Source organism: Alligator mississippiensis, chromosome 7, assembly GCF_030867095.1.
Source record: "Alligator mississippiensis isolate rAllMis1 chromosome 7, rAllMis1, whole genome shotgun sequence".
NCBI classification, from domain to species: domain Eukaryota; kingdom Metazoa; phylum Chordata; order Crocodylia; family Alligatoridae; genus Alligator; species Alligator mississippiensis.
In genome coordinates, this window is record NC_081830.1 from 82,301,254 (window position 1) to 82,322,526 (window position 21,273).

The window sequence follows — 21,273 nt, forward strand, 5'->3', positions numbered from 1 at the left end:
AGATTTGTATTTTTAGGGGCATTCTTTCTAGCTTGTATTAATATGAGAATAAATTCACAGCTGAGTCTGGTTGTTAGCCTCAACGTGGACTACAGCCAACAGCATCTATGCTTCAAGTACTCATGCAGCATCAGTGACTTGTTTTCTCTTGCAAGTAGAGTTCTGTATCATATGAGCACTCTCTTTCCTTGGTTGTCTGTGGACCCCCTTATAGACAAGCAGGGAGACATGGGATAGAGTACTTCTCACACTACATCATCCAGTGCTAGTCTCAAGAAACTAGAATGGTTTTTACAAGGTTTTCACTCCAAGCACCTGCATCTGAGGAAGTTTATTACATACTTTGAAAGAACTCCAGTTACAGGGAAGTAACTCTTTTCTTTGTAAAGTTCTTAAGGAAATCTACACTAGCATAGTGTATTGTATGCATTAATTACTATGTGATCTGTTTTGTTTTACCTTTTAATAAATTGCTGGGTATCCCACAGGTCTGCACAAACGATTGATTCTGTTTAGACCGTAAAGAAAAATATGGAAGGAGAAATACTGACAACTTGTTACCCATATCTAGTCCAAAAATCCATATACCTTCTAAATTATTGTCTGGAGTAAAATTTCTCATGCTTGGTAACATTTCTCAGGATTACAGGCATCTTGGCCTGTAAATGAATCTCTAATTAAATGCTTTTGGTAACTGATTGAATAGGTAATAATCACAACACACCTGTTGGTCCTCAGAGATCACAAGTTTATCTAATGCAAAGAGCTTTTTCTAATGTTAGACTCCTATTCAAAATTCTTCCTTTCTGCATGCAGCAGAGATATTTTTATGCTACCTGTGCATTTATTACATTAGCAACTCCATGTTTTACTGTACATCAGTAGTCTGGGGAGACATTGTACAAATGTGCACTTCCTTTCACTGGAGTCATCAGGACTGATTTGCTGGGGTATTTCACAAAAAATCTAGTCTTGCCTCTTAGACTTAATGGACAGTGTATAATTTTATTAGTGCCTTTATGGATCCTCAGCTTTGGAATTAGTGAAATAAGGTTGTGCCCCTCTCTCTCTCACTCTCCAGTGGGCCAGAACAGTGCTGTAGTTCAGCATCTCTTACTTCATTCATCTCCTGCTTCATCCAATGCAATCCAGTTATTTGAAGCTGAATTTGGGGCAGCAGGGAGCAACATTTTAATCCTGCACTGCATTCTCATGTGGGGCTGTTTACTGAACATGACCACTCTCAGGTCACTCCTCTTCCTACATTCTTCCCATTTTTCATGGGGGTGAGACAGGCCAGGCAAAGCAAACTCCAAGTCAAGGTGTTTCATTGGCAAAAAAACCTTTTCCAAAAGTCATTTTTCTGTTCAGAGCCAGCTAACGTGGAAAGAGTGATCTTGCCGATCGTTTTCTGTCAGGCTTTCTATTTCTAAGTACTTTGGGGCCATTTTCTTAGTGTGCAGTTTAATCTGCAAATTAACTTCATACCAATGCAAAATGTCAAATAGAAATGTGCTGTGCAGGCCATGTATTATTTCTGTCATTTTGCTCATTGCTGCTCCAAAACACCTAGGGAGGTATTTTCCCCGGCTTCTTCCATTTCCTGTTTTGAGTCAAGATTTTTTTCAGAAATCTCCAGGAGTTTTAAATATGTACATCCTTGGGTTACTTCTGGCCCTTCTTGATGCCACATTTTACCAGTTTTCTGTGAATACATCTCTTGAGCTGTACCATCTCCAGGCACTCTTGTCTTGCGTTTTGTTGTGTTTTGTTTTGTAGGGGGGAATTATATTGTAATGGACCATTTTAGGCATCATGCTGGGGTAAGAATGGTGTCAAAGGATATTTGCAAAGAAGCTGAATTTGAGGAAATTAGTTTTGTCTTAAATTTACCCATGTCTACCAAATGAGATTTTTTTCTTGATATATTTTACTCCACATAATCCTGAAATCTCATCTTGAAACGTTACAACCTATAAGTTATTTTCTTAGTGAATTTTCAACTCCCTTTTGTTCACTAGATATAGGGAGTGTATATTCATCCTAATCTGTTCATATGCATTTTGTGTGATAAAATACCATTTTTTTTGTTTGATAGCAGCTGGGGTTTTTTTGGTTTGGGGGTTTTTTTTAACTCAAGTTTCTTACTAGTTAGCCTGTGAAATAGTGTGGAAAATTTTTCTGGGCTTTATTTTTTTTTTTCTTGGAAAAAATACTTTTCTTAAGAGTATTTGGGGTGACCGATATCATACACAGTTTTGTTTTGTCTGAAGTATCCTTCCATGAATAATGTTTTTGTCTGTCTGTCCTACACAGTATATATTCTGATAAAGGAATGAGTTTGTTTTCATAGTCTCCAAAAAAACCTTTTGCAGAAAGCAAGCTGAGGGTAACTTTCTCTGAACGTGCTGTTTGGCTATTTCTACTGGAAGTAAAAGAGCTGTTGTATTTTTGGGCACATGGTCTATGTAATTGCTACCAGGTATCTGTGATGTTAATCTAACAATTGTGGCCAAAAGCAAGAGGCCTTTTCAACAGAGCTATATATTTGCTCCGCTTAACATGACATACTAGAGATACTGTTGCCCAGAAATGCTGATACACAGGATTCATGAGTGATTTCATCTGCTTATAGGTAAAGAACAAATCTGTTCACGAATTAGTGACAGCGCTTCCTAGCCTGAATACATAAATTAAGAGGATTTCTCCCTTTTTTTTCCAGGTGGTACGACTGTTAAAAACATCGCCAGAGAAACCTATAACATTAGCCATTGGTGATGGTGCTAATGATGTAAGCATGATACAAGAAGCACATGTTGGCATCGGTAACTGACCTTTTTTAGAATTCAATTCATGTAAATCGTATCTTTCTAAGTTGGTGTTCTCAATGAAGCATTATATTGTTTGCAAAGGTAGTCCCAACTCGTGGTTTTCAAACTGCTGAATTTCCAATATTTTTACTTCTGCAAATGATAACACAGTGTTCTTTTCATCATTTTTAAAACAATGTAGTCGCCCGTTGTCTCAGAATTCCTTAAACCATTGAATGCTTGCCTTCTGAGACAGCAGTTTACATATCAAAAGCTTGGGCCTGTTATACAGTACATCAGAATCAGAGTTCTTTATTATCTCCTGCGATAGCTGAATACACGATAGGCTGTGTGTGTAGAGGCATCTTGAAAATGCTGTGCTGATTTCTCTTGATTTTATTTTGTTGGTGATTGATGTTCTCCCATTAGATCTGTCATATCTGGTACATTGAACTTTATTTTATTGTACATTTAGTCATACTGATGTAGAAGAATCACAGAAGGCTGGAAAGGACCCCTAGAGATTTTCTAGTCCAGCCCTTTACACTAAGGCAGGATTAAGTCTACTCAGATGATCCCGAACAGAGGTTTGTCTAACCTACTCTTAGAAATGTCTAGTGAAGGAGGTTCAACACCACCAATAGTAAGCCCCGTCTTGTGTTTCATCACTTTAACAGCTAGAAATCTTTATCTGATATTCACACTAAATCTTCTTTTCTGCAAATTAAGTTAATTTCTTCTTGTCTTTCCCCTCATAGCCATGGAGAAGAATTAATCACTGTCGTCTCTTTAGGAACATTTTGCATACTGGAAGATGGTTATTTTTTCCCCCCTCTTCTCTTCTGGTATAAACAAACCCAGTCCCCTCATCCATGGCTCATGGCTCATGTTTTCAGGATTGTGTGTCCTTCTCCAGTTTTCTGAGACCACCTCTGTCCTCTTAAGTTCTAGGAGAAAATTGCTAATGGTTCAGGGGCTATTTCAGATAAATTCTCCCTTGGTCTTGAAGTTATCAGGCCTTGCCAACTTGTTCATGTATATTCTAGCTAATAATTCTTTAATTTATTTCTGTGCAGGCTTTCTGTATTTATCCCCTTACCACAATTTTTTTGAAGAGTGAATAATGTATGCGTTGAAGTCAGCCTTCACTGCATCATCCATTATTTGCTCTTTCTTCCTATTCAGAAGTGGGTATGTCGTTCACTTTGTTCTCCTCTTATTTCTGAAATATTAATAAAAATATTTCTCAATGTTTATAGGCAGGCGAGGTTCTTTGGGTAAATCTGATATATTTTAGTAGACCCACTAAAATAGTTAGAAAAATTCTTTGCAAGCTTTTGGGTACAAACACCCTTCTTCAGGCTGAAGAAGCACCTGCAGTTGTTCTGTGCTCTTCTTGGATGCAGTAGAGTAGAAACTCAGTGTCTCAATGTTTATGGCCCTTGCTAATTGAAAGTCATTTTTTGCCTTAATATTTCTGATTGTAATCTCTACATGCTTGAACTACTTTATATTTATCCTTGGTTATTTGCCCTTGCTTCTACTTCTTTGCATTATTCCTTTTGATTTTTCAAATCATTGAAGAGCTGATACAGCTATAAAGGTCTTCTGCCGTGCTTTCCATCTTTGCACCAAGGAAGTTTGCTGTTGTACATTTAATATAGTCTCCCTGGGTAACTGCCAGCTCTCCTGCACTCCTTTATCCATCAGGTTATCTTCCCAAGGGACCTTTCCCACAAGTTCTCTCGAGTTTTCTGAAGTCTGCTCTTCTGAAGTCTATTATCCTTACTCTGGTGCTCTCTCACCTTCCTTTCTTTAGAATGGTGAGCTCTGTCAATTCATGATCTTTCATGATTCTTCTTGCGTGCCTTTTTTATGAATCGCATTGTTGAAAGAGGTCTTTGCCCAATACCTACTGCAGAGTCTAAAAATGTAAAATGGCTTTTAGTTTTATGTCGCAAAAATAGAATAAAGCTTTACCAAAAAAAAAAAAGACTTCAGTTCATTTTTTTCACTCATCTATTTTTGCAGTATATAAATAGCCAAAGGTATTAAGGTTTAGACTTGCCTGCAACTAAATGCTGCTATATATATATATATATATATGTTCTTGTCTACCTCTTATCTAAAAAGTGCTCATTTCAGAGGTGATTTCATCTCTTTCCTAGATTGCACCTCTGTTGCAATGCCTAATCATCTTGTTCATATATAAAAATGAAAGGAAGACAAAAAGCTGCATCAGAAAAATCACATCTTGTTTCCGTACTCATTTCTGCAACTCGCTTACTTTCCTTTCAGATCATTCTTTTGTATTCTGTATGAATTAAAAAGGTGGCTCTTGCCATTCAAAAAGAACTGTAACGAGCTTTTTCTGGATACAAAATGGATGTCGCCTTTTGTAAGGCATGTTTCAAGTAAGCAAAAATCTCGTTCCCTGGCTTTCTTGCTTTGCACCTCGTTTCTCTTTATTTCCACATTTCGTTCCCAAACTGGCAAAAATGTAGCAAACTTTCTTTACTAAGTATTTTCACTTTCCTAATCCACTTGGAGAGGACCTGCTGGGCTCTCCATTATCTGTATCCTTTAACAACATTGTCATTGTACAGTGGAGAATTACATTCCAGATGTAATAGCTTTGCTTTGCCCTTTGTTTTGAAACATGTGAACGGGGAACCCTGGAATTCTTAAATTGCTGCTTCTCTACTATTTTCTAGTTGTGTTTCCCCCTTTGCAGATACCTAAGAAATTGCCCTACAGCACTGAATTGCCAAAGCAGATATAAAAATGGAAAAAACTTTTTCAGGCAGATTCCCTTCAGATCAATAAAAAGTGCTCAGCAATCACAATCTGAGCCAAAAAATTAGGCGGTCACTCATGGTTTTCAGATGTAGTCACCAAAAGAAAAGTAACAATTGAGATGTTTAAATGGGAGTCATTGGCTGCCAAGTACTTGTAAAAACTGGATGCTTATAACTATGATGCTGTGCCTTACAACTCCATTTACTTTTCTGCAGTATTTACTCTAATTTCTTTTTTTGTTTCCCAAATCTTACAGGAATCATGGGTAAAGAAGGAAGACAAGCTGTTAGAAACAGTGACTATGCAATAGCACGGTTTAAATTCCTCTCAAAGTTGCTTTTTGTTCATGGCCACTTTTACTATATTAGAATAGCAACCCTTGTACAGTACTTTTTTTATAAGGTAAGTCTATTCCCAGGTCTTTGAAGTAACTGCAGTTTTTGTCCTTGCGTGAAATGTATTTCAGATGGTTTTTAAAGTTTAAACACAAAATAGTGTATTAAATATTTCTATGCTGAAGTTCACTCTGGGCATTGATACCGCTGAACTAATATTACTCTCCTCTAATCGCATATATTTTTCAAGAAAGATTTTTTTCCATACTCCTCTCGTGAAGGTCCCACACAAAGAGGACACTGCTTCTAAAGCAGGGGTGGGCAGTTATATGGGCTGGAGGGGCACTTAATAAGTTTTGGTGAGCTGTTGAGGGCCACATGTGCGCACATGCACACGCTCCCCCACAGCTGGGCTGGGGCTGGTGGCTGAGTGGGAGGCGGAGCAGGAGCAGTGCCACTGTCTGCCCGGGGACCAGATAAAATCAGTTGGTGGGCTGAATCAAGCCCATGGGCCATATTTTGCCCATCCCTGGTCTAAAGGGTAAAGAGTAGAAATGGCTACATGAAATGCTGAAAAAAGCAAGCTGGGGAAAATAGAGAATTTTCCCCTCAAATCTTTCACTTAAGATTTCTTTATATGCACAGCTTTTGTGTTGCTACAGCCAGGTCTATTAGAAATCCTTATATGGGTGTGATTAAACTGAACCTGTGTGGGTTCATCAGTTTCCAGCAAAAAATAAGACCTGTTTATAGGGTGATGTTTTATTAGTACTTTGCGTTGTAAAGTAGAAATGGAACAGTTTGCTCTTCATATCAGCTTTATACAAGTTGTCATTATTTTCAGGACAGGGTAGTCTGTAGCATATCGCTAACCATCTCTTTCATTTTTGTGTTTCAGAATGTGTGCTTTATTACACCACAGTTTTTATATCAGTTCTTCTGTTTGTTTTCACAACAAGTAAGTACTAGATGTCTTTTATTTAAGAATGTCTTGGTGTTAAATCACTAGAGCAGTGGGGAGGAAAAGAGTGATTTCTTTGCCCTGTTTTAAAAATATAAAGGTATGCATGTTAGGGGTGTGCGAAACGGGCCATATTCAATTCGGATTCGGCCCGAATCGGGGACACTGATTTGATTCAGATCACTGTCCTGATTCGATTCGGACAAATCTGAATCTGAAGATTCGATGCTGATCCGGCCATAGACACAGCTTTAAATGGTTTTTCTACATACCTTGAAGTACCAGGTGCAGCTCGTGAATGCTGAGATGGGGCAGATGCAGCGTCTCACAGGAGCACGTGACTGCCCCACCTGTGTGCTCAGCAGCTAACCCGGAATTGGACCGGAAATACTTCCAGTCCACTTCTGGGTCTGCCACCGAGTGTGCAGGACCCTCCCCCTCCATGTGGCACTCTGTCTCAGCAGTCAGCTGCAGGGAGACCCCAGGTACCTCCCCAGACCCAGGAGGCACCAGTAGCCAAGCCGGGGGGGAGGTTCAGGGGGGAGTCCCCCCACGCACTCCACGGCAGACCCAGAAGTGGCCTGCTGCCAAGTGTGCTGGGGACCCCCCCTCACACTCCCCGGTGCTCCCGTGGGACGCTCCATCCACCCCAGCATCTCAGCATTCACGAGCCACCTGCTATCTTGAGGTATGTAGAAAAAACATTTAAAGCTGTGTCTCTGTCCGAATCATCGAATCTCTCCTAATCGATTTAGAGGGTTCCGATTCGAAGAGATTAAAGGGTCTCCTGATTGGATTTGGATTTTGGCCGCTGAATTGGGCGAATCTGCCAAATTGAATCAGCGACTGAAGCTTTGCACAGCCTTTATGCACAGGCAAATAATTTTTGTGTTATCGTCTTTTTGGACCAACTGTAGAATTGGGAGAGCTGTTGAAGAAGCTTTTGGGCATCAAGTGCCCTTCCTCACCTCTGAGAGAGAGGTGGATGGAGGCTGAACTAAAAGAAGACTCCATGTCACTGAAAATAATCTGCTTGCAGGGATGAAGAGGGGCTATAAACTAGGGGTGAAGAAGTGTAATCAGAAGCCATTATAAGACAAAAGAGGTGCAGGAGACTAGGCAACCTAGTCGGTGGCAGAGCAAGACTATTCAGGAAGGAGTAGTTATTACCTGTGTAGTGCAGGGAGATTATTGGCAGTATTTGTTAAGTTGTAATGAGCCATAAACCTGCTGTCTGTTTCAAGTCCAGTTTTTTACTGTGCAGTAGAGTAAAGAATTTCTGTTCCTTTTTGGAGGTGTTTTTTTTGTACTAGAGTTCATTCTGATAGTTCCTACCTGATTTCACCCATATAGTGTCAACGAGGGCATTTGGTACCCTGGATGAGATGTGCCACATCTTGTGATGTACATGTGTAGGATGACATCATCCACAATGAGGAAGGGTAATTGATTCTGGAAAATTTGTCCAGCAGTTCTCCCAACTTGGTCCAGTGTAAGATATCACAAAAAATCTTTGCCCTTGGAGTTTCCTGGATCATCACTGCTATGCAGCACTCTAACCCTGCTGCATACCTACACAAGCACATGCGTGCGTGCGTGCGTGCGCGCGCGCGCGCGCGCGCGCGCACACACACACACACACACACACACACACGTGCTTGCTGTGCGTGTGCTTGTGTGTGCATCCATAAGAGAGGAAAAATAACTCCTTTTAAATCATTATTTTCATTTGAAGTGGGGAATAGTCACCTTTTAATATTAGTGACTTTATACAAGTAAAAGAAAGATGCGCTACTAGAGAACAGTAGGAAATTTTATGCGTGAACTTTGTTATATGTTTTGACAACCAAGAATTTGGGAATTTTTTTTGTGTAAACTGAATGTTATTCAATAAGCCCATGATTTAATACTGTTTCAGACGTGCAAAAACACAGTAAATGATTTCGTGGTGCTTTCATTTCCTTGAGCATCTGTGTCTTAATATGGCACTTCAAAAATGTATTGTTTTGAAATAAGTATCTATATGTGGCAACTACTTGGCCACAGTGCATGTGTGAATAGGTAATGCCAACATATTGGATATTCTGTTTTTCTTTTTCCCCTTTGCAATCTGACATCTTTAACTCAGCTGTTTAGTTTTTATTTAGGTTAAAGAAAACATCTTAACTATGAAGAGAATATAAATTATACTCTTCCCAGCCCACTTTCCTTGACTCAGATTCCACCCTCAGAGCACTCTGTGCTCTGGTGTTTAAATGCATTTGGTGCAGCTGTTTCTGGGAAATGGATATGGGTCACAAAGTGGTTTCTTTTATTGTTGTTTTCTGTGTTCTTTTACTACACGCATCTCACGTTTAGACTTTTTTAAAGGTGTTTGTAAACTCTGGTCCATGATTTTTCTCATGCCACTGAAAAACTATTTTGTGCTGTGGAAATGATCAACTCCAAGTGGACAAACAACACCATAAGCATAGCCAGCCTCATTTTTAATACAAAAGCAAGGTACCTATCAAGGGTAAATTTTCATTAAATCTCTGGACCATTGGTTTTCCATTCAGTAAAGTCATTTCTGTTTTACTGATGTAAATTTAATAAGCTAAGCCATGTTTATGAAGTAACAATTGTAGAGTTTGGGGATCTGAGTGTTTTTCATAGCTCTGGGCCATGTAACTTTTACCAGAAAGTGGCTTTCTGTGCAAATATGCACCAATAGTGAAGCTTAGAAAACTGGGCCGAGAAGTCTGTTGTTTTCTCTGCAGTATCTTCAGTGTCAATTCTAGTACAACGGTAACTTTTACTCGTAATAAAATCACGAGCAATCTCTTCACGTCTAGATCATAGCCAATACAAATTTTTACAAAGTAAGATAGCGTTAGACCTCGAGATTCTAGGTACCACTTTTCACTTTTACACTTGTTTCCTTGATTCTGCTGTTTGTTTCCAGCCTATGTGTAAACTTAAGCTTCAATTTAGTGCCTGCTTCGCAAACGTATACTCCTGTTTTTTAGTTTTACAAATTTTTGTTTAAACAAGACAGGCAAAGTTATTTTTTTTATTTCTCTGGAATCAGGAAAAGAGATTTCTAGTTCTCTACTTCCGTGTCTGATTTAGGAAATCAATGATGTGCCTGCTGTAACTGAAGATCCTGAAGAATGATGCTAGTATGTTATGTTATACCCAGGAAGAAGAACAGATCACAAATGCAATATCCAAACTAGGACATACTTTGTATGCTCTAGTCTGTGTTTACATAGCGCCTAGTCTAGTGGCATCCCAATCCATTACCAAAGTGACTAAGCACTTGTAGTATAAACAGTAATAAGTATATGACTTGACATGCAGTGGAGTACTTTTTCTGTATGCATACATAATTATAGATTTTTTTTCAATATTGGTGTACATTTATGTGAATTTAGGTGGATTTGTAATTGCTGTTGCCACGCTTAATTAAATGTTTTCTATTATAAGTCACTTTGCCTATTTCTTTATAGACTACTCAAAATAATTAACTGTGTTTCCATTTTCAGACTCTGTATGACAGTGTGTACTTGACTTTGTACAATATTTGTTTCACTTCCCTGCCTGTCCTCGTCTACAGTCTTTTTGAACAGCATGTGCACCCGCATGTATTACAGAGCAAGCCAGCACTCTATCGGTACGTAATCCCTTTTTAACTAAATGCAGGAGGAGGAGAATGTCAACAGTAAAATTTTCTAATAAACTGGTGCTGTCAGGAGTTATGTTGCTAAAGTTCTAAAATTACTGAATCCACTTCAATTTACCCAGTATTTTGTTATTCTATATAATTTATTAACAACCTTTGGGGGGGAAATTGAATAAATACAGTTATCACTATTACGGATCAGTCAAAAATATTTTTGTTTCTGTCCACATCTTATACATCAGCCCCATGTTGAGAAAAAGAACATGTTCTTCTACAGTCGGCCTGTACTTCTCTCCACAGACACGCACGCACGCAGTCATGGTGCAGGTAGATCATATTTTCGAAACGAAGACATGGGACAGTGGTTGGGGCAACAGAGTCACAAGGAAGTACCAAAACAGTGCTCTGTTCTAGGAATAGAAGTCCTCCAAGTGACAAGCTGTGGTACTGCACCCTATATGCACCAGACTCATTATGGAGTTGTGGTGCTGTGGATGGGGTTTGTTCTCATTAGCCTCTAATGCCCAGCTGCATACAAGAGGTCTAAAAATATACAGTAGTTAAAACCAAACTCACTTACAGTTCCTTTAAGCAGAACAGTCTACCACAACAGATTGTTTGGTTATTTTTTTGCGTAGGGGTGGGAGGGTTTAATACATATATAAAGTGAAACACAAAAGTCAGCAGACATTGACAACTTATATTTATTAGGGGTTTCAGCAAAGCTATGGCAGCATGCAAGTATCAGATAGAAAATAAGTACAAATTTAAAAGTAGTTTCCTGTTAGCTAAGATTTAATAGTAAAGTCATAGGGTATGGTTGTCAGGAGATCTGGTTTATCTTTCTTAATTCTCCCACCTCAAGGGCTTTCCTCTTTAGGAATGTCAGCCTTAGCCGTTCCAACCTGGACCTCTTACATACCATTGGCTTTTTTTTGGTCATTCTTATAAAAATAATTAAAGGTCCTTGCATGCATCAGAGATTAATACTATCAGGGGTCTCAAGGTTCCCCAAATTGATTATTGAAATAATTGTTATCTCTTTGGACACACACACATGCATCTCAGCTACATTAAATAATGAATGATTGTTGCTATTTTGAGTAAATGCAAAATCACTAGCTCACTGGCTGGTTTTATGAAGACAGTCTGAAATCTAAAATATCCATTTTATTTCCACAGAGACATCAGTAAAAATGCCCACCTGGGCTATAAACCATTTCTTTATTGGACCATCTTGGGCTTCTGTCATGCATTTGTTTTCTTTTATGGTTCATATCTTCTGATGGGGGAAGACACTTCTCTACTGGGAAATGGCCAGGTAAAACATATCACAGGAATCATAACACTATATAATCAGTAATTTTTATTTATTTATTTAATATTCTGCAAAATTTCAAGAAAAATTACTGCAATATAGGACCATAAAATGGAATGTGTTAGATTAGTTACCCAGAGCCTTTTTTTTCAAGACTTTAAAAAGACTTTGTATATGAAATCAGTGCAAAATGTGTTTAACTGCTTTTCTTTTATCGCATTATTAATATCTTTAAGAACTTAAAATGGAAAATACTGATAAAGCTAAAGAGAATAGAGTCTACTAAATCATCACATGATGATCATTTCTCATCAGTTTATGCCTGCATATAACACAGGATTTTAGTCACCTTATTTCCAATGTAGTAAAACACTTAACGTCTTGAAAATTAACAATAATTATTGAAAATCAGTATACTTTCTAGATATGTAGGATTTGCCCTGTACAGTAGTCCTTCATACAGCAAATGTTCATAAAGACCTGGGGGGGTTTTCAGCACGTGCACTGCTCTGTTTGACTAACATTTTCTTTTAGCAAAGAGCAGTAAGTAAGTGGTATCCAGTTGAGAGCTCATGGCTATTTGCTCGGCTCAGAATTTGTTTTTAGAAAACTCAATATTTTGAATTTTTAAAACTGCGATGTAGCAATTTGGTTTCTCTTGACAACTTACAAGGACCTTGACACTTGGTATATTTAAAACCAGAGTTTGAGGACAGTCCTCAGAATATTTGTCACTGATTCTTTGATTTGCTACATTTTTCTTCCTTATGCAGAATTCACTATCTAATTACTACTGTTTTGTTTGTGCAAACTAATTAACATAGACCATTTACTTATTTTAACTAGATTAATTTTCCAATATGTACATTTGATAGTCACATAAAAATTATACGTTTGATCAAAATTTCTTTTTATGATTTTTAAAGAGAAAAAAGCCAAAATAAACCTAAATGAAATTAATTATGTTTGTCCAAAGTGTTTCCTCAGTTCCACAACTCTAAGATGTTTGGAACTTCTTGAACCAATTAAGGTAGCTAGTGTCCAGTTCTTTTTGCCCTTATAAAGCTAAAATAGGCAGTGATTCAGTTCTTTATCTCAGTATTGCACGCTTGTTTCTTTACATATATTTTTAATATAACCCGGTAGCTTTTATTATGGCTAATGTAACACAGTATCCAACGTGCATTTTATAGTACAAGTATTTTGATTTCTTAAATGTACTAATAGCATAACAGATTTCTTTCCTGTGCCAACCGGAGACCAAGAAAAAAGTTAACATAGAAAAACTGTTTAGTATATGTAGTAAAGTCAAAGCAATAGCATTCCTTGATCTTCACAATTTTTGGTTACTAATGGTCACTTTCAGGAACTTCAAAGTTTAACATTTTTTACAGATTCCATCTGCAGTCTGTCCTGCTTTTCTGTATGGTTTTTATAGTAAATACTTGGATTTCCACCTTATGTATGTTATGAGAGATGGTATTTGGGATGAGCATTTGTGTCTTAAACAGTACCAAAATATCTAGCAACCTTTTGTATGGTGTGGAATATATTTTGATATGGGGAACCAACATATTTGTCCTCAAAACTCCAGAAAGATTGGAAGCAAGGGCTTGTAGTTTAATTAAGCCACAGGTTTATTGACTCAGACCTACTTGGCAGTAAATCATATGGTGAGGGTTGTCATTCCTTCTTTAATTGTTTCCACCTGTTGAAAGAATCCCAGCAGCCCTTCTTACCTCCAAATCTGCTCCAAGCCTGTTGCTGAGATCCCCTGCTTACCCTCCCCTGAAATGGGAGTCTGTAGTTAAAGGGGTATTGTCCCCACACCTAACTTAATGTTAGGAGCTCCAGCCATCATTCCTCATTTTTAATTTCCTCACATATTGTGAATGGGACAATCTTTAAACAAACCCCTAACATCAGTTCTTGGGATTTTTTTTAGTATTTTGGCTGTCGCAACAAAAACAAGGGAAGGGAACTGTGCTCTGTAATCAACCCACAGTCAGTTTGTCATGGCCTACAATAGAAATTTACTATTCCTATGCCTCCAACACCATGCAGTTCACAGTATGTTTAATGCTAACGGTTGTGGCTACTTCTGTGAAACTAAGATTCAGAATCACAAAGTACAACATATATTTACAAGGGATTGTACAGTTTAATTGACTAGTTGTTTATTTTAGCACCCAATTTAATTACCTGCTATCCTCACTTCAGTGCAACTCTCGTCTGTGCACCTTATTGTTAAATTGTGAATGCCAAGGGAACTATATGTTATCGTATAAAGATTTTTTCCCCTGTGATATGTAACTTAAGTGAAGGTGACTGCTTGTCTTAGAATCTGTAATGAAAATATATATGAGCATAGATTCTATGTAAGCTGTTGTTTCTGTTTAGTGGGTTATATTGCAGTCTCAATTTAGGCTAACACAGAAATATGCATTTCCCCTGCCTGTATGCTGTTATATAGAGAAGAATGATTTTGGTTTGCGAGGCTGTCAACCATTACCTTTATATAAATGCTTCAGAAATTAAACTTCTCTAGAGATATACATATTTAATTCGGTTCTATAACATAAGGGTTTTGGGGGTTTGGATACTTCCAAAGGAAGGCTCCCACTGATGCCAGGTTAGTCACTGTGTCCCACACTCTCTATATATCTGCCATAATCTATTCACTCCATTGCAGCACAGCCCTCAGTAGAACAAACTGCAAAGTTACCATTTGCAGCAGTCATGCTTGCAGAAGACATCTGCTTAAGAATTTTCAAATGTTCCCTTATTCCTGTAGATGTCTTATGGAAAGAGCCCACCTTTCTCCAGTTTTCTGAACAAAAAAGTATCTCATTTCTAATGAATGGACAGTGGTCAAAGTCAGAGAGTTTCATAGTTTCTAGGGTCAGAAGGGACCTGAACAGATGATCAAGTCTTACTCCCTGCCCTGGGCAGGAACGAGTGCTGGGATCATAATATCCCAGCCAGATATCTATCCAACCTCCTCTTGAAGACCCCCAAGGTAAAAGAGAGCACCACCTCCCTTAGGAGCCCATTCCAGAGCCTGGCAGCCCTAACCGTAAAGTAATGCCTCCCGATATCAAGCCTGAACCTGCTGTCAATCAATTTGTAGCCGTTATTCCTTGTTCCCCCCCTGGGGGAACAGAGCCTCACCTATTTTCTGGTGGTTCCCCCTGGTGAGTTTATAGACAGCCACCAGATCCCCTCTCAGTCTTCTCTTGTGGAGGCTGAATAGGTCTTAAAACAGTGTTACCTGCTCTCTTGAGTGCAACTTTGAGTACTTGTTGAAAAGTGAATGTTCAATACAGCTAGTGGGGGTACCGATCCCCTTTTTGAGATGTTTAAGCCATCAAGCAGTTGTGCCTCAGAGCTAAAGAGCTTTGCTAACTGATGTATATGTTTCTTCTTTTGTTGTAACATGACTTTCTGCTTGTATATTCAGAGAGACCTTGCTTTTGCTGAATTGTTTTAATAGTAAAGGCGCTTAAATTTACTATCAGTGTGATAGCTAATCAGTCTCATTCAGACTTGTTGGTATTAAGCCACAATAAACCTGTGGCTTAATTTTGCAGTACTAAAAACAAAAATAAACCGCTTTAATATAACAAATGGTTAGGTTTTAAAGCAGAACATATTGTGCACATTTGGACTAGCAGTTTTGCAAATATGAGTTTTAAGGAGCAGGTTTGTGTTGATCGCACGTAAATTAGCTATTTTAAGTTCCGTAAATATAATTAGCTGAAAGACTGGCATGTTAGAATCAGAGCTTTCATAGTCTATTTTGATTGCTCATCGCATCCAGAGCTTGAGTTCAGTGTCTTCTAAAAGCTTATTATGGGAGCATAATTAAATAAACCACGAAATGGAGCAGGTCAAATTTTGGCTGTCTACGTTAGTGCTGGATTTTTGTAAGAGCTGGCAAGACAGTGTGCTCATGTAGGATATCTATGATAGGTGGTGTATTAGACTGCTAGCAGCTTCATGACAGCAAGAAAAATCAGGAGAAAAACCATTAATTTTCACCATTAATTGAAGTCTGTTTTTATTTTAAGAGTCCTTTAGGAGTACTTTCCTGTACTGGTTCTGGGGTTTGGGCCAGATCACCCCTGGGGCCCTTTTCAACCCTATTACTCTATGAATTATTAAGTGTTTTTAATATAAAAATAAATGTCTGCTACAATCCTATGCCTCTTAAATATTTTGACTGGCAAGGAATAACTTTGTCCTTAATTCTGGTTTTTCTCCTTGGAGCAAAGCAGAGTAGAAGGTATTAGAGAGGGTGTGGAATTCGTAAATATGTTTATGGTTGAATAGTCTTGCACCATTTCACTGTACTTCAATGTGATCTTTTAGTTCTTTTTCCCCCTTTTCACGCTGTGCATGTCTTCAGATATTGAAACCTAACAGGCAAATGGTAAGAGTTCTGTTAGAAAAAGAGAAGGTGATACAAAATATTGTATCCAGTATTTCACAAAGGATGCAGCATCCATTCTTTTTCAAAAATAAAATGGCTGCAAGAATCTGTTCATATTTTATATTCCAGCTGAACAAACATGTAGAGTAGCATGAGTTAAGACACTTTCTTTCAGGGGGCATTCATGTAATAGCAATGGTTTAATTTTTGTTTGCAAGTTAAATACTAGTATGCTGGTTTTTTTTAAACACTGATCGGCATACTCGCTTTTAAGACATTGAGTAGTAACAAGGATCTACTATCTACTGAACTTGCACATTGAGGCCAGTCTCATTGTTAACGCACTGAAAACCCACTTTACTTGCTTGTCTAAAAAACATGAAAATGTGCAGTATGGCAATGTGGGGATATGCATGCACTTCTTTTAAAATGAAAGTCAGTTCTCTAACAAGGGCTGTAGCCACGTTAATCCCAGTTTCTTTATTGATTTATTAAACTATCAAAGGGGATGAGTTTTATTGCATATCTCTCTCTCATGATAGAAGTCCTCTCTTCCCTATGGTCTCCATGCTTGCCTTGTAAATGATACCCTAGAAACAGTATTGAAATTTACCAGAAGTAGATGAAGAAGAAATTTACTTCATCTAAACCTATTTAGTGTGCCAGTCGTACAACATCTTAATGCTCTGGGCCAGCATCTTAAATTTCACACTGCTTGCTCATGAGAACAGAGGAGGTAGGCAAAGTAAGAGTGACATATTTGTACAGCATGTATGTACACAGCTGAGACAAGCCCACCATTTCTGCTTGTTAGAGCTGGGATTTTAACGCTGCAGAGCTTGTTATGAGTTCTGATAGTTTCATATATGAGGACAGGGAATGAAGAAAGCAGTAGACACAAAGCGTTTGAGTGATAAGATTAAACTTTGAGATGGTCGGCCTTGAAATAAAGTGTCTTTTCTGTCATGTGCTGCTTGAAAAGCATAAGAGCACCATTATTTTTGAATTGCAGATTGTTGTTTGATAATGTGAAACCCTCAAATGATGCTGCATTTTTTAAAATACCCTTTAATGTTTTAAGTTTGTTATTGAGCAGTTATGTTCACTTTGAATGGAATGCCTGCCATCTGGTAGATGCAGTTTAGTTGGATATTAACGCATTAATTGATTGGTGACTTCACTTTCCTTCCACCTCATTTTACTGTTGAATTTATTTCATCTTCCACTATAAATTTGTGGTGGTTTGTGTTTTGAACCAAGGAGGAAGATTCCTCCTTAGTGCTGTAAATCTGGACTCTTACAGGATATATTTTTTTCCCTCTGTAGTTTGTGCTGTAACCTTGCTTTCCTTACCGTACTTAGTGATCAGTCACAGGATGCTTATAAGAGTAGATTCATTACTAGAACAGATTTCTGAAAGGTCTGATTTTATTACAATTGATATTAACTGATTTTCTATCATGACTTTTGTTTTGTCTTTTGTTTAGATGTTTGGAAACTGGACTTTTGGTACCTTGGTCTTCACAGTTATGGTTATAACTGTAACATTTAAGGTATGTTAGTAGACAGCTTACCCTCATTTGGGAAATAGTCACATGATGAATAGTTAGCATACGTTTCAAATGGATGTCATAATTGTATCAGTACAAGAATCTTTAATTCACATTTCTCCAGGAATTAGGGTAGACCATTTTTTGTGGTTAGTTTTTCTCATGGCTTAGGAGTTTCATTTTACAGCTTCAGGCTTTTCAAAATGGGTTGATGTTAAAGAATAAAGTAAATTTAATAATTTTAAATCAATGGTGGCTTTTTGTGTAAATGAAGAGAAGTGGTTTATTTAGATATAAATTGCTAATGTGCTCTGCTTGTGTTTTTAGATGGCTTTAGAGACTCATTTCTGGACTTGGATAAACCATTTTGTAACCTGGGGCTCCATTGTATTCTATTTCTTATTTTCCTTGTTTTATGGGGGAATTATCTGGTGAGTAATCTTTTTTTTTTAACCTCTCTGTATATATGTTATTATATTAAACATGTGATTGAAGAAGATGGAGGTTGAAGATTGTTTTAGTAGGTACATCTTGCATTCTGGCTATCAAATTAACAGCATTGCAGCTGTTAATTTTGTTGTAGGAGAGAAGAAGAAATGCCTTACGTTCATTACGCTAAACACATATGCTCCTTTTCGTGCTGCATGTGCAACATGGGCAACCCGGCTGCCTCCTGCTGCGTTGCCCTGTTCCCATGAGTGGGGGCAGAAAGCAGAAGCTGGAGACAAGGGAACTCAGGGCATTTATACACGTTTGTCTGCTCCAATGAGCTGGAGATGCAGCACTTCGGAGCAGACTCGATTAATCGAGTCTGCTCCACACGTGAGCTGACATGTCTGGTGCTGCCTCACATGCATTTGTATAAACAGCAAAATGTGCATCAGTGCACAGAAAATGGCGGGGGTGCACTTTTGAACTAAAACACTTTTCATGTGTTTTAGTTCAAAAGTGTGCCACCTCCATTTTCTGTGCACTGATGCACATTTTGCCATTTATACAAATTATACAAATTTCACCATTTATACAGATGCACATGCTGCAGCACCAGGCACTTTTAAAGGCACCTGGCGCTGCGTTGCAAGCGTGTGTACTCTCAGAGCCCTCAGCTGCAGCTGCATCAAAAAAAAGAGGGGAGTGGTCTCAGGGAGCTGCCAGCCAGCCCTGCTTTAAATAATGTCAGTTTAACAATTAGAATATTTAAGGAGAATTTTGTTAATCATGTCCTTTATAGAAGAATCACTTCTGCTACTACAGAGATATGCAAATATCATATATGTGCATAAGTGAAACGTTATATAGTCGGAACCCATCACACACAGGAAGGCAATGTTTCTACTTCACTTTTCTCCAGTTTTTTTGTTAGGGAGCAGTTTTAAGATAAGGAACTTTAAAGAAGCCTTTCCTTAGGCCTGCAGCAAGGATAGTGTGATCCCTAACTTCACTAGGCACACTCCTCCCCTACCATTATCACCCACTTCCTAGCTGTTATGCATGTTAGATGGATCCTCTCGGTGGACGTTCCGTTGCTATAACCCTGTGCTCCAGCTCATACTTATAAACTAAGGATGAGTGGACAAATGTGTGTTAGTTTTGTTTATTTTGTACTACTTGGCTTTATTCTAATCGCTACTTTGGTAATTTTTTTCAGGCCATTTTTGCATACCCAGGATATGTACTTTGTATTTGTTCAGTTGCTATCAAGTGGTTCTGCTTGGTTTGCCATAATCATCATAGTCGTTGCTTGTTTGTTTCTCGATGTCATGAAGAAAGTGCTGTTTAGACATCTACAACCAACAAATACTGAGAAAGCTCAGGTAATCTTCTTTTTTTTTATATACAACATATATAACAATGTTCTTTTTTAATTAAATTGTCCTTTAAATGGATGACTAATTAGTCTTTCTCTAAATATCACTTCCTGGGCAAGAACTTAAATAGCCATGATGCTTCAGTATGTAAAAGTGTTCTTGTTTGATAACATAATTACTGTATAGGATGCACACCTATTCAATGTTGTCATCAGTTCTAAATAACTTGTGTACCTGAACTAAAAAAATCATTTCTGAATAAAGCTAACCTATGAATTTATCCTGACAAACCAAAAATTGTTCCATCTTTAGCAATCTGTTTTATAACCACATACCAGGACACACATTTCACAGTGTGCTATTTTAAAGCTAGCAATTGCATTTATTCTTATTTTTCTAGCCTGAAGCTTGGTCTCTAAAGGTGTCAGTGATATTTTTGAATAGTTGTGCTATAATAGGGGGCAATAATTAAAAATAATGTTACTAGCATCCAGCTTTCAAAGCTGTTTCACATCAAATATTACAAAATTAAAAGATTGAAATGTTTTTTCTCTTCTTTACCATCTGGTGATAAGACATTCCCCTTAGTAAAAATTCTGTCATAGGTTTCAAGAGTTTATTTGGCTCTGGGTTATGGAGTTGAAGAAAACTCTCTGTGGCATTTTCATAAAATTGCAGCTTATAAGGATGATTGTGACTGTATAGTGTGATCCCCTGTATAACTCAGGTCAAATAGGACTTCTTTGAATTCATTTTTTTTAAACTAGAGAATAACCTTTAGAAAAACATGTAATCTTACTTTTTAAAAATGTTGGTGATAGAGAAACCACTGCAACTTATTGTTCCAGTACTTAAAAATATGTACTTTATTCCTAGGCTCAGTTTGTCTACCTGACCTTCCATCTAGTTGGTCTTGTTATACACTGTACCTTTGTCTGAGATTTGAAGAGCCCCCTATTAGCAAATTTCAGTTCTCCGCTTGGGCACATGCAGACTGTGACCAAGTCACACCTTAACCTTCTTTTTGTTAACTAAACTGTTTGAGTGCCTCAAGTTGTTCACCATAAGGGAAATATATCCCAGTCCTTTAATCATTCTTTTGGCTCTTCTCTGTATTCTGCCCAATTTTTCAACATCTTTCCTGAACTTTAGTCACGGGAACAGGACGCAGTATTCCCGTAGCAGTCGCACAGTGCCAAATGATGCCCTTTTGCTTTAGAAGCAGTCCCATTAAATTTCATGGGACCATTCATGCAGTAAAGAAATACCTTGTTAGGTTTATTATCACTGATGTAGCACAGGATTCTTTTCACATTTGTATGTCATTAGATGTGTTAATTAAATGCCTATTTCAAAAAGAAAAAAAATTCTACCATCCCTCTCAAAGCACAGAAAAGTACCGTTTGATTTTTTTTTTTTTTTTTTTTTTTTTTCCAGCTATCATGTTAAGGTGGTAGGTTGATGGTTAGAAAAGCATCTTGATTTCTAAGATAAGCATTTTTTGTATGATAGCCATTAGAATTATAAATATGGAACCCAGCGCTGCCATTTTAAGTCCACTCTTCACAGTGTGACTGCACTTGACATCAGTCTGAA

The 21,273-nt window shown here is 37.8% G+C and overlaps 1 protein-coding gene across 3 annotated transcripts in view; it reads left to right on the forward strand.

The window, feature by feature from the left end:
* Positions 1–21,273, forward strand: part of ATP11B (ATPase phospholipid transporting 11B (putative)) — a 107,415-nt gene that overhangs the window by 65,732 nt on the left and 20,410 nt on the right. For all 3 annotated transcript variants that reach the window (XM_014606195.3, XM_019478448.2, XM_019478449.2), the window contains exons 21-28: positions 2,723–2,825; positions 5,866–6,011; positions 6,843–6,902; positions 10,433–10,560; positions 11,752–11,890; positions 17,807–17,872; positions 18,197–18,300; positions 19,518–19,683. In XM_014606195.3, the coding sequence (XP_014461681.1) occupies positions 2,723–2,825; positions 5,866–6,011; positions 6,843–6,902; positions 10,433–10,560; positions 11,752–11,890; positions 17,807–17,872; positions 18,197–18,300; positions 19,518–19,683 (912 nt within the window). The remainder of the gene's footprint in view (positions 1–2,722; positions 2,826–5,865; positions 6,012–6,842; positions 6,903–10,432; positions 10,561–11,751; positions 11,891–17,806; positions 17,873–18,196; positions 18,301–19,517; positions 19,684–21,273) is intronic.